General features: G+C 36.0%; 1 protein-coding gene across 32 annotated transcripts in view; it reads right to left on the bottom strand.

Annotated features, from left to right (window-relative positions):
* Nucleotides 1-12,630, bottom strand: part of Cadps (calcium-dependent secretion activator 1) — a 537,366-nt gene that overhangs the window by 361,247 nt on the left and 163,489 nt on the right. For all 32 annotated transcript variants that reach the window (XR_011225795.1, XM_069317990.1, XM_069317986.1 and 29 more), the window contains one exon: nt 10,673-10,842. Coding sequence is in view for 31 of the 32 variants with exons in the window: in XM_069317990.1 (XP_069174091.1) it covers nt 10,673-10,842 (170 nt within the window). In the remaining variant the exon portion in view is untranslated. The remainder of the gene's footprint in view (nt 1-10,672; nt 10,843-12,630) is intronic.

Below are 12,630 nucleotides of genomic sequence, written 5' to 3' on the forward strand. Positions count from 1 at the left end.
GAAAATGAACTTTAAACATAAACTAATACAAGGGCTCAAACTTGCAGATAGAACTTTCACAAAAATAAACTAAAAATCTGCATTAAATATACACTCAATGACCATTCTGTTGAACCTCAATCTTTCCTTTATCACATCTATTCGTTTGCGAGTCTAATCCCAGGCACCTCTACCCATGAAAAGCTTATGTAGTTTGGCAGGCCGACCACAGTGTTTCGTGGAGCGACCTCTGCACCTGGTCCAATGACCCAGTCTTGTTATTGTGTTTACCTGCAGCAGACAAAACCCTTCCCTTCTTTCACTGTTTTATATCCGTGCATATTTTTTGCATCCTGCCACTAGTGCATCGGGACATGTAAGAAATATGTTGTTTAGCGCTTCAAAAAGCAGTGAAGTTAGGAGAAAACGTGTCGTGATGAATCTTTATCAAAAAGTTCAGCTTAAAAAGGAAGATGAATCTGGAATGTTGTCTGTGACAAATACAACGTTTACAAATCCACTCTTTAAGATATATTGAAGGCTAAAAAGAAGACTTTTAAAGTTAAAACGAGAGTGATGTAGCAATGCACAACAGAAAAGTTATTAGTAACACTCATGTTAAGTGTTGACGCTAGGAGTGATACAAAACAGGCAAATACATGAGTCAAAGAAGCCAGTGCCAGGATGGCTGATTAAGGAAAAGGCCAAGCCTTTTCACTGGCAAATGAAGCTTCATGATAACTGTGTGTACAGTGATGGATGGCTAAGGGGTTTTAAGGTTTGTCATAGTACTAGATGTGTGAAATTACAAGGTGAAAAGTAATCTGCTGATACAAAAGGTGTAAAGGAATGTGTGTGTCCAAATTTGAGGAGATCGTGCAGGAAGATTTTTTTTTATCTCTTCAGGAAATTTATAATGCCAATGAAACGAGCGTATAATGGCGTATGTTAACCTAACCCAACCAATCCTAACCAAACCTAACCAAATCTAACCGAACTAAACCAAACCTAAACTAACCAGACCTAAACTAACCAAACCAAACCTGACCTAACCCAACCCTCAAGCCTCAATACCACCATACTCACCTAGTTTCTAAGATCATATGTGAAGAAACATCAGACACTTGGCGAGTACTCATATTTATTGTTACTGAACTGTGAATATTCTGGGGTGTGTTGTTTAAAGTATCTAGTGAAGCAATAATGTATTATTACGTACTTTTGTACATAATCCCGGTAGTACAGTCTGGTTTGTTCCCAATTCACAATTGGAAAACCCGGGTTCGAATCCTGGGTACGACAGAAATGGTTGGGCACATTTCCTTTCACTTAATTGGTCTGTTCACCTAGCAGTAGGTAGGTACTCAGGAGTTAGTTAACTTATTGTGGGGTTGCATCCTGGGCAGGGTCAGTAATTTGACCTTGGGGGGGGGCACATTAATAAAAGTCTAATGTGTATTAAAACACTCTGGCTTTCTGTCCTCTGACACAATGAATTATCTAATTATAAAATTATTATTTTTCATGCCTGGGGGGGATTTCACCACATATCTGGACACGACTACATATCCAATCACAACTGGAACCAAGGTATTCAGAAAGGAGAATGTTGAGCATACTAAAATGCCTCCTTCTGGTTGGGCCTTGATAGCTCCCTGAAGGTATAACTGAGATAGCTCTACATATATGACTCATATCAGCACAAGGAGTCCTTAATAGTCTACCAGAGACCAGAGTCAAAATCATAGAGGTGCAGTAAGCAGGGGATTGTTACAATCACCCTCACAAGGGAAACATCCAGAACGTAGGCTAAGCAAAACAGACAAATGTTTCATTAATAGTGTACAAGAAATGAAGCAACAAATGACTGTAAATGACTTACTTAGTAGTTGGTTCAAACCCTTCTAGTTACAGCTGATCACCTTTAGGTGGCAACACCACTGGGAGCTACCGACTGCCATGGCAACGTACCTCAGTTCAGCTGAAGATGAGAAACCAACACACCTGGTAGGGGAAGGTGTGACAGATTGACAAACCTTCCGCAAATAGAACCAAAGATCAGGAAAAGTTGAAGGACACCAGGGACCACCTTCAGATTTGTGACTTCAAAAGTCACAAATGAAGATTCCAGAGCACAGCTATGTTCCACACCTGGGGCCAGATTCACGAAGCAATTACGCAAGCACTTACGAACCTGTCCATCTTTTCTCAATCTTTGGCGGCTTTGTTTACAATTATTAAACAGTTAATAAGCTCCGAAGCACCAGGAGGCTGTTTATAACAATAGCAACAGTTGATTGGGAAGATTTCATGCTTGTAAACTGTTTAATAAATGAGACCAAAACTGTCAAAGATTGAGGAAAGATGTACACATTCGTAAGTACTTGCATAACTGCTTCATGAATCTGGCCCCTGATGCCTGATCAGACAGGAAGGCATCATTCCAAACTAAAGCATCAAAGCTAAATACAACCCCCGCCACCTTCCTGAGAAATAGAAGACTCCAAATCCAAATATCACAGGCTTTGGGTTGGAAGGTATCATCCCCTCGGCATGCAGCATGGCAGAGAGAGAATGAATAACCAAAGGCATGTAGCAATGTCGAAGGACATCCCTCGAACTTTCCAGTAGTGAGTGTGGGATCGATTGGTAGATCAATGACTGACCACAACAAAAACCTGCAGGATTTACTATGGCCTGTAGGTAATCAGGATCACCTAGAAGGACACCCAGCCACTAGGACTGCTCGTAGAAAAGCACTGTCACCAAATGCATATCTTAGGATAAACATGGCTACGTAATGCATCAGCGGCATTCCGTATATACAAGATGCAAATCTAGTGCACTCATTTCATCAATAAAACCTCTGAACACACCCAATCTCAGAGCCTCAGAAGAGTCAGTGACCCTTGCACTACTCTGGGTGAAGCACCTTACACATTAGGCCAGCCTTTATGGGACAAACTCCCAAAATCACCACAGAAGTTACCCTGTCAGAGCAATGGCTAGATGAGCACTTAGGAAAGGGAGGCGTTAAGCACATGCAGCTCAAAGTGAACAGTTACCAAAGTCCACACAACAAGTGAGACTTGTAAGCACACACACATGTGAAGCAAACATAAAATCTTGAAATGATACACAAGCAAATGAGCCCCTCCACACAGGATAGAGTCTAAAGCATTCAAAGCATGGGCGACAGTAATCTAGAATTAGTTGGGACCCATAAGGCCAGCAACTCAAGGAGCGGCCTAAACTGTTGACATCAGGTGAAACACTGTGGAATGTTAACATGGAAAGCCAGCAGCTCCATGTGGTGCTGCCACCTGTTGATAGTCAGCTGTAACTGGGGAAGTCTGAATTAATTACTGGGTGGATTGTTTGTGAAGTCATTTGCTGCTTCATTTATTTTCTCTCTGAACTTTGCAGTTTTGCTTTGCAAATTTTTTGGGATGTTTCTTTACTGAGGGTGACTGTAATACTTCCATGCTTCCTGTATCTCTGTGAGGGAGCCAGGTTCCATCTCCAGTAGGCTTTTAAGGTCTCCTATCCATGATGTGATTCATATGTGTGGTGCATTCTTAGTGCGGGCAGCTTCAGAGAAGCTCTGTTCTGCACCTTCATAAACACAGGTCCTATATGACACTGTGTACTGGAAGAGGCACCAGGAAAGTGGCTTTACCCCGGGTTGACTAGGATTACAACGTACGTTACAACAGTATAAAAACTTTAAAGGTTCCCAAGTAGTACACTGCAATACTTGACTAGAAGCCATGTTGAACCCCTCACAGTGTTCAAGAGATAACTCAATAAGCACCTTCAAAGGATACCTGATCAACCAGGCTGTGATTCATACATCAGGCTGTGGGCAGCCACATCCAACAGCCTGGTTGACCAGACCATCAACAACCAGGAGGCCTGGTCAGAAACTGGGCCGCGGGGACCTTGACTCCCAGGAATAAATGCAAGGTAACCGCAGGGTATGTTTGTTTTCCCTCAAGATTTATTTTAAAGTTCAAGTTAATATGACGAGGCATTTTCAAGATGATGAACAGAAATTGTAAGAAGATAGTAATAAATATAAAAGAAAATTACCATGATACATCAAATTTTAAATATGATCATTATCTTTTCTATAATAATTACAGTAATGTATACTAATTACTGTACTGTATAATCACTTCAGTGCAACCTCAAAAATCAAAGACTCAATATATAACAGAAGACTCAGGAAGCCAGAAATATTTTGCTACAGAAATAAAATGTGACATACGGGAAAATGTTTCCAGTTTTCCAGATTTCACACACTGTACTAAATATATGTGAAACAAATTAGATAACGCAGTATCGATAATACTTGTCAACCATATTTCTTCAATACTTGTATTATTACTCTATTGCCCTTAATAAAAAGTATTACTTGAAGAATAGTTGACTAATTAAACTGTATTAAAAATTATTATACACAATAAAGTTAGCAGAATGCAATTTTTCCTGTAGCTGGCGCAGTCCTGTCAACCTGAGGACTTATCCTGGCTATGTGAATTTTTTCTATGTGGCGATCTGTAACTCAAGGGAGTAACATTCATTTTCTGTTTAATACTGCTATGTTTTTGAGTAGAAAAGACATGTGGCAGCAAGAGTAGTTTGGCTAGCTCAGATAGCAGCAGCAACAAAGATGCAGTAACATAGCAAAGTGACTAAATTTATGTTGAAATGTTATCAAGGTTAGGTAGTGCAAAAGCTCCCTGAGGAGTGTTGTGTTAGTGTTACCACATATCCTGAAGAAAAACAATTATTTAAAGATCACTTCAAGCAGAAATATTTCTGGTGGCAAATAAATAAAAATAAAGGGGGGTGTTTTGTGTTTAACTACTGCACTGTGCAGAGCACCTTGAGGCGCTTGATCGGAGGTGCACAGAGCGCCTCAGGGTGCTTGTAGGTACAACGTAGCATTCAAAACTCCCGTGGATACATGGGGTTCACATCAGCTTCCTCAGGGCTCTCGTAAACAGACACCATTAAAAAAAAATTGTGGGCAACATTCCCGGTGTGAGAGCCTAAGTACTGAGTGAGCAACCAATGCACAGCATGAGCTAACAGCACTGCTGTTCAGCTTATGACCATATTATCGTCTAAAAATGTCAAAATATATATGTAACTGGTATTATTTAGCCATGATAGTATTTTTTTTTTTTCTTGGAGATATATACAAGAGTTGTTACATTCTTGTACAGCCACTAGTACGCGTAGCGTTTCTAGGCAGGTCCCTGGAATACGATCCCCTGCCGCGAAGAATCGTTTTTTCATCCAAGTACACATTTTACTGTTGCGTTAAACAGAGGCTATAGTTAAGGAATTGCGCCCAGTAAATCCTCCCCAGCCAGGATACGAACCCATGACATAGCGCTTGCGGAACGCCAGGCGAGTGTCTTACAGAAGAGCCTGTGATAAAGACTTTGTACAATGTTCAAATATCAGTGAATCTATGCTGCTCAAGATGTTCACAATGCTGGCCACAGCACACTGCCATTATTTCATCCATCTAGGAATCTCCAAATGACTTCTCATGTTTCTTTACAAAATAAACTTGTGGAAAGTTATTCATTTACAAGACTTAGTAACCAGGATTCTGATAATAGCAGCAGTGTGGTGAGAATTAGTGATGTGCATAGTATGGTGGGAGGAGTAATCTTGGTGAGGGGGGAGAGAGAGGTGGCGTTGTCTGCTGACTCTGTGTGGCAACATGTTATTGTCTAGACTCACTATACCAGCTTAGTGGTTCGCTATGGTGAACACAAATGTAGATACTTATATATAACATGTGTGTGTAGTGTATAACAGCAAAAGGAGTATGTTGGGAGGAGCCATTTTGGTGAGTGAGGTGGCGTCGTCTCCTAGTGTCGTCTGCTGGCTGCTGTGTGACTTGTCATGCAGTGTATGGTAGCCACTATGCTATTTGGACACCATACCAGCTTAGGTTTATAGTTATGATGAACAAAACATGTAGATATTTATACATAATATGTGTAAATAGTGAAATAAAAACAATTATAGTATGGTGGGAGGAGGAATAATGGTGAGTGGGTGTTGGAGGAACGGAGGTGGCGTCTGCTAGCTGCTGTGTTGCGGCCACTCTTGTTGTTTTGGGCTCACTATACCAACTTAGTGGTTCATTATGGTGAACACATATGTAGATAGGTATATACAATGTGTGTGTATATAGTGTAATAACAGCAAAACACTGTTTGATTGATCATAGACTATAATATAGATGTCACATATATGAGCCCCATAATTTTGAGCATAGTGATGTTCCACACATTGAACTATATAAATTCCACAAATTACACACTTTTGAATAATATTACAGCAAAAAAACAGATTAGAAATGAATGAGAAACATCAAAATAATTGTGAAACATTATATTCGCAGTAACTAATGTCCCACATGGTGGCAGGGTCGAGTGACCCCGAGCGCTCCATCACTCAGCGCACATAATTTGCTCAACTTCCCAGCTCCATCATGGCTAAAGTATGTCACATACAATATATATATTTTTTTTTTAGTTTCCCATGATCAGAGACTGCATATAACCACAATATAACAAGAGAAAAGTTTTTGGGAAGAATTCATTTTCGGTGCACCACAGGGGTGTCATATTTTAATGCAGAGCAGTGCAGTGGTTAAGTATGAGAAAGCATGTTTAATGTGATTTGTACTTAAATACTGTGAAATCTGGATATAGAACAGATTTTCAAGATCACACTGTACAATGATTATCTATGATGATTTTGGCACATTATTATATATACTGTAATCACTATGATAATTATCAACTATGATTAAAATCATTATTCATAAAGTATCCACAATTATTAACCATAACCATAATCACATTCGAAGCTTTGATGTATGATGACAGAAACGTTTAAAGGTTTATAATAATGCTAGGCAGTGCTCTCAAGATATCGTCTAGAAAACCACATCAAACACAGATGAAGATCCCCCACTATAATAAAAAGTTAAATCCAATTTTCATAAGCAGATTTTGTTTTATGAAAAATACATTACTGTGATTTAAATTTCAAGTGTTTACAAAGAATCATTTTAAAGTTAAAAACAAACTAGTGGCAGGGAGAGAAAGGGTAAGGAATAATGAAAGGGTAAAACGACTAGGTAATCTTCCCTCCCAACCAAACTAGAGATACTTGTTGATGATAAATATAACATACCAATAATACAGTGATATCTCGGGTAATTTATATTAAGTTTCTCGGCCTTCATGGTGCATCTCATTTTTTTCACCGTATCCATTATAAAAAAATCCCATAATTTAAACAATTTTATCAGTGAAAATAACAGAACATGTATTTATATATATTTTGATACAAAATTCCATATACCCCGTACAATTATATTTTTTATTCTAAATAATAAACTTGAATTTTACAATAGTTATCATCACTGCAATTCCCAATCATCTAGGATATCTAGTTTATCCAGACACAAAATACACTGCATCAGATTTGAAATATGTTGTAATTCACCCTGTGAATCCAATATTTAAATGAATCGAGATTTTTACAGGTGCAATTTCACTGTATTAGTAATATGAAAATAATAAAAATAATAACAAAAATTAAAACAATAATGAATATGCTAAAAAAAATTATTAGTAATAATAATAATAATAATAATAATAACACAGATCATAAAAGAACAACAATACGTCGTAATAATAAATGTTAAATTAACCAAAACAATACAAGACGGAAAATACTAGTAATTCTAGTAAAGAATTATAACTCCAGCCATACGGAAAACGACAACTAGACTGAAAAGGGTATTAAAACACGGACTAGAAATTGTTTAAAATATACCAAAAGGCTGCTACGTTTGCAATAAGGGAGGGGCAGCCTATCGTGGCGAAGATCCCTACAAGAAACTCTAGCACGGGGGGCAGAATTTTGGGACCCCATCTGAAAATGAAAAGTTGGAACAAAAGCAACCTGTTGACTCCCAGAAAGCGTCGCCAAAAACCAAATACTGTACTATATTTTTTCTTTGGAGCAGGATTTTACTTATAAATTTTGGCAGTTTAATATAACTGTAAAATAAATAAATATATATATATATATATATATATATATATGTCGTACCTAGTAGCCAGAACGTCGTACTCGGCCTGCTATGCAAGGCCCGATTTGCCTAATAAGCCAAGTTTTCCTGAATTAATATATTTTCTCCAATTTTTTTCTTATGAAATGATAAAGCTACCCATTTCATTATGTATGAGGTCAATTTTTTTTATTGGAGTTAAAATTAACGTAGATATATGACCGAACCTAACCAACCCTACCTAACCTAACCTAACCTATCTTTATAGGTTAGGTTTGGTTAGGTAACCGAAAAAGTTAGGTTAAGTTAGGTTAGGTAGTCGGAAAAACAATTAATTCATGAAAACTTGGCTTATTAGGCAAATCGGGCCTTGCATAGTAGGCTGAGAAGTGCGTTCTGGCTACTAGGTACGACATTATATATATATATATATATATATATATATATATATATATGTATATATATATATATATATATATATATGTCGTACCTAGTAGCCAGAACGCACTTCTCAGCCTACTATGCAAGGCCCGATTTGCCTAATAAGCATAGTTTTCCTGAATTAATATATTTTCTCTAATTTTGTTCTTATCAAATGATAAAGCTACGCATTTCATTATGTATGAGGTCATTTTTTTTTATTGGAGTTAAAATTAACGTAGATATATGACCGAACCTAACCAACCCTACCTAACCTAACCTAACCTATCTTTATGGGTTAGGTTTGGTTAGGTAGCCGAAAAAGATAGGTTAGGTTAGGTTAGGTAGGTTAGGTAGTCGAAAAAACATTAATTCATGAAAACTTGGCTTATTAGGCAAATTTGGCCTTGCATAGTAGGCTGAGAAGTGCGTTCTGGCTACTAGGTACGACATATATATATATATATATATATATATATATATATATATATATATATATATATATATATATATATATATATATATATATATATATATATATATATATATATAATATATATATATAATCATTATCTGACTATCTTTATCTTATACCCAAGACTGAGCCCATCAAATGTTAAATCATCTCTCTCCAGTGTTGCATAAACATCCAAGAAGTTTAACCATTCCTGTGGTAGGAGATGCATTTCATGAGAGGGAGAGCTGATATACAATGTAGACGAGAAGTCACAATAACGTGGCTGAAATATGTTGACCAAACCACACACTAGAAAGTGAAGGGACGACGACATTTCGGTCCGTCCTGGACCATTCTCAAATCGACTGTATCGCAATCACTCAACTCAAGTCACAATTGACTTGAGAATGGTCCAGGACGGTTTGAAATGTCGTCGTCCCTTCACTTTCTAGTGTGTGGTTTGGTCAACTGATATACAATGAAAATTGCCAAAAAAATGAGATGGCCAACAAATAATTTTGTATATATATATTTTCGAGTGACTTAAGTGGTGTGAAATAATCTGTAATGGTCCACTCTCAGGAAGGAAATTCATGGTGTACCAGGTCCTTCTTAGAAAAGTTCCATTCCATAGGCATGGTTGCAACATAATAACAAGAAAGAAATTATATACTACCCCTTTGAGGGGCCAAGTCCTGAGATAAATAAGCATATATTTAAATGATATATTTCACTGCCACAATCCATATTGCTCATGCAATATACAGTATTCGTAATTAAGTATGCTCATAGATTGTTGACTGTTCGTGAAGCATTATTCACAGGATCCTTATTTTAGGATATCATGAAAGCTAGTGAAATACTTTTACAAATTATCCATATTATTAAGCAACCATGATAAGCAATTAGTAATGAGTAGCAGTGAGTGACAGCTAAGAAATTAACAATGTACAGTACTAAACAATATTTTAGTATATTTTACCTGGATTTAAATAATTTCCAAAATAGCTTTGAGTCTTTAAATTCTTCTACAAGAAAATTAGCCATAAATAAATTCAAACATTACAGTATGTTTATTTTAAGTTACTATTTTTCATGAAAACTTCATCCGACACAGATGATCAAAGCATTATCATCCAGCCATTCATTGTAAAAATACACCAAAAAAATATTCTTGTAATATAAAATAAAGAATAAACCTTTGAACAAATAAAGTAATGAAAGGAAAATAATTCAATTTATATTGATGAGAAAAACTATGAAACACAGATACAGTTCTGGAAACAAGATGTGAAGATAAAAAGTTTAGTAATAGTAAAGGAAGGTGTGGATGGCCCATACAAAACACAGCTGACTGTAAGCGCTAAATACGAAGACCATGGCAACAAAATATTGTGAAAAGTGAATAGGGATGAACAAAGTTAAATGTTTTTATATTTTCAAGAGGGGTTTACAAAATAAATATACTGTATACAAAATATACAGTACTGAATATTATACAACTCATTTAATGATGGATAATGAAATGGTAAACAAGACAAAATTGGGGAGAGGGAAAAAGGTTTTGCAAGTTCCAAGTAGACAGAAATATTGGAAACAAATAAGTATTAATAACAATGCTAGAATAATACACCAAAGTTATAATAAAAAACCACAAAAAATTAATAACATAAAAAAGATGTCAGTCAAAGACTTACCTATGATTGTACTTTCTGAGCTTTTGTAAACCGTATTTGCCTTCTTGTGAACATTTTGAGACCGGAAGACTTTCTAAATTTGCCATCAACAGATTTATAGACGTCTTCAATTCCTCCAAGTAGAGAGACTCCATTTCCTTTACCACAAATTTGGGCATCAGCTTGCGATTCTGTGGGAGTTACTGGCTTTTAGTCTGCCTCATCTTGTAAGTGCCAAACAGCAAAACAGTATTTATCATTTTAATAGTTTGAATTGTTGGCAATTTTAATCTATTTAATTATTTCCTCTGGCAGTAAACATCAAGTCAATATAACAAAACAGAAAATAAAGTCAATGCCAATAATTGATTTAAATTCATTTATAATTTGAGTTTCCTTTCTGAAACTCGCACTGTAATCTATAGAATTTATGTAAATTATCTTAATATATTATGTATGGAATAAGTTTTATAATTTCTTAAGCTACGTAATTTAATTCGTACTTTAATTAAATTAATTAAAAAATAGTCAAATAGAGTTTTGAGAAAAGACAGACTTTTCATGATCTGTTTTCATGATTTATGTTTATATTTTCAATGAACAACCAAATCGATCAAAATATTTTTAGACTATGTTCTAGATGATGAATGAATTAAACTTAAAATACTCCTGGGTCTTAGGTTGCATAACAATATCAGGAACAATTAACTAGAGTTGCATATTTTAAATACAAGATCTAAAAAATATAAATGAAGCAAGACAAGCACTGAAAACTGTGCCAGGGAGCACCAGGTCAAATGCCTTCTTTCAATCTACAAGAATGTAAGATATAAATAGAAATAAACTAAACATTTATGTGGTAAAAGCATTAATTAATGAATAAAATCAAACATCAGGCCAAAATTCAACATGTACAGTATTGGCCACACTAAGAGCAAACTACAAAAATTTGAGGATTATATTTATAGTAGAATTTATTACATGATCATTCTCTCTCATGTCCATTTCAAGAACCTAAATGTAAATGCATGTCAAATTGCCCAGTATTATACTAATGGCATTACAGAAATTATAATTTGTGCATAGATTCAGCATTTTCTTGCCTAAAACACAATAATGACATGTAAATATATATTCCATCAGGTTACCTAAACTTATAAAAACAGAATCATTAGCCAAAAAAAAAAAAAGTATAAATTTGAAGTACAGTATTATAAAAACAAAAACTGAGAATTCTGGGTAACACATAAGGAATACAGTTCACATATCTATCATATATTACCTGTAATATATGGCATACCCACAATTTATACATAGCCTTTCATTCAATATCTAACTGCTACATCTACAAAGAGAAATGCATACCTATGGCTTACTGAGGCCTCTAGGAATATCTCCATAACAAAACTTACTTCCGGATCTCTCTTTAGACCTTCTAACTCCTTTTTAAAGACGTGGAAGTAAAAACAATAATAAGAGGATGTGGTACTGTTTAAATGAAATGCGGAAATATGTAAAAAATGGAGGATTTGTTCGAAGTATTAAAATGGGATTTTTGGGATTGTGTAATTTCAAAACTAGTAAAACCACTTTCCAATTAAATTTGGACTGTACCTTAAAGGACATGAGCAAAGGAGTTACTAAACAATTCACACTTAAAACCAATTGGTTTTACACTGTTACCATGTTAACATGTTACCCAGTGGTGTTTAACCACTGCCCTGCGCAGAGCACCTTAATTATGGCACCCAATCGGGGGTGCGCAGAGCACTATATGGCGCTTTTAGGTATAAGGAGCGATTCAAAACTTCCACGGTACAAAAGGCATAAATCCTGTGCCTCAGGACTCCAGTAAACAGACACCATCTTGAAAAAAATTATCAGCATCCATGCTGGCTGTGAGAGCCTTAGTACTAAGAGAGCGACCAAGGCTGGCGCATGCAGGAGCCATGCACAGCACCGCTGTGCAGCTAAGAGCC

This window comes from Procambarus clarkii, chromosome 89 (assembly GCF_040958095.1).
Source record: "Procambarus clarkii isolate CNS0578487 chromosome 89, FALCON_Pclarkii_2.0, whole genome shotgun sequence".
NCBI lineage: Eukaryota > Metazoa > Arthropoda > Malacostraca > Decapoda > Cambaridae > Procambarus > Procambarus clarkii.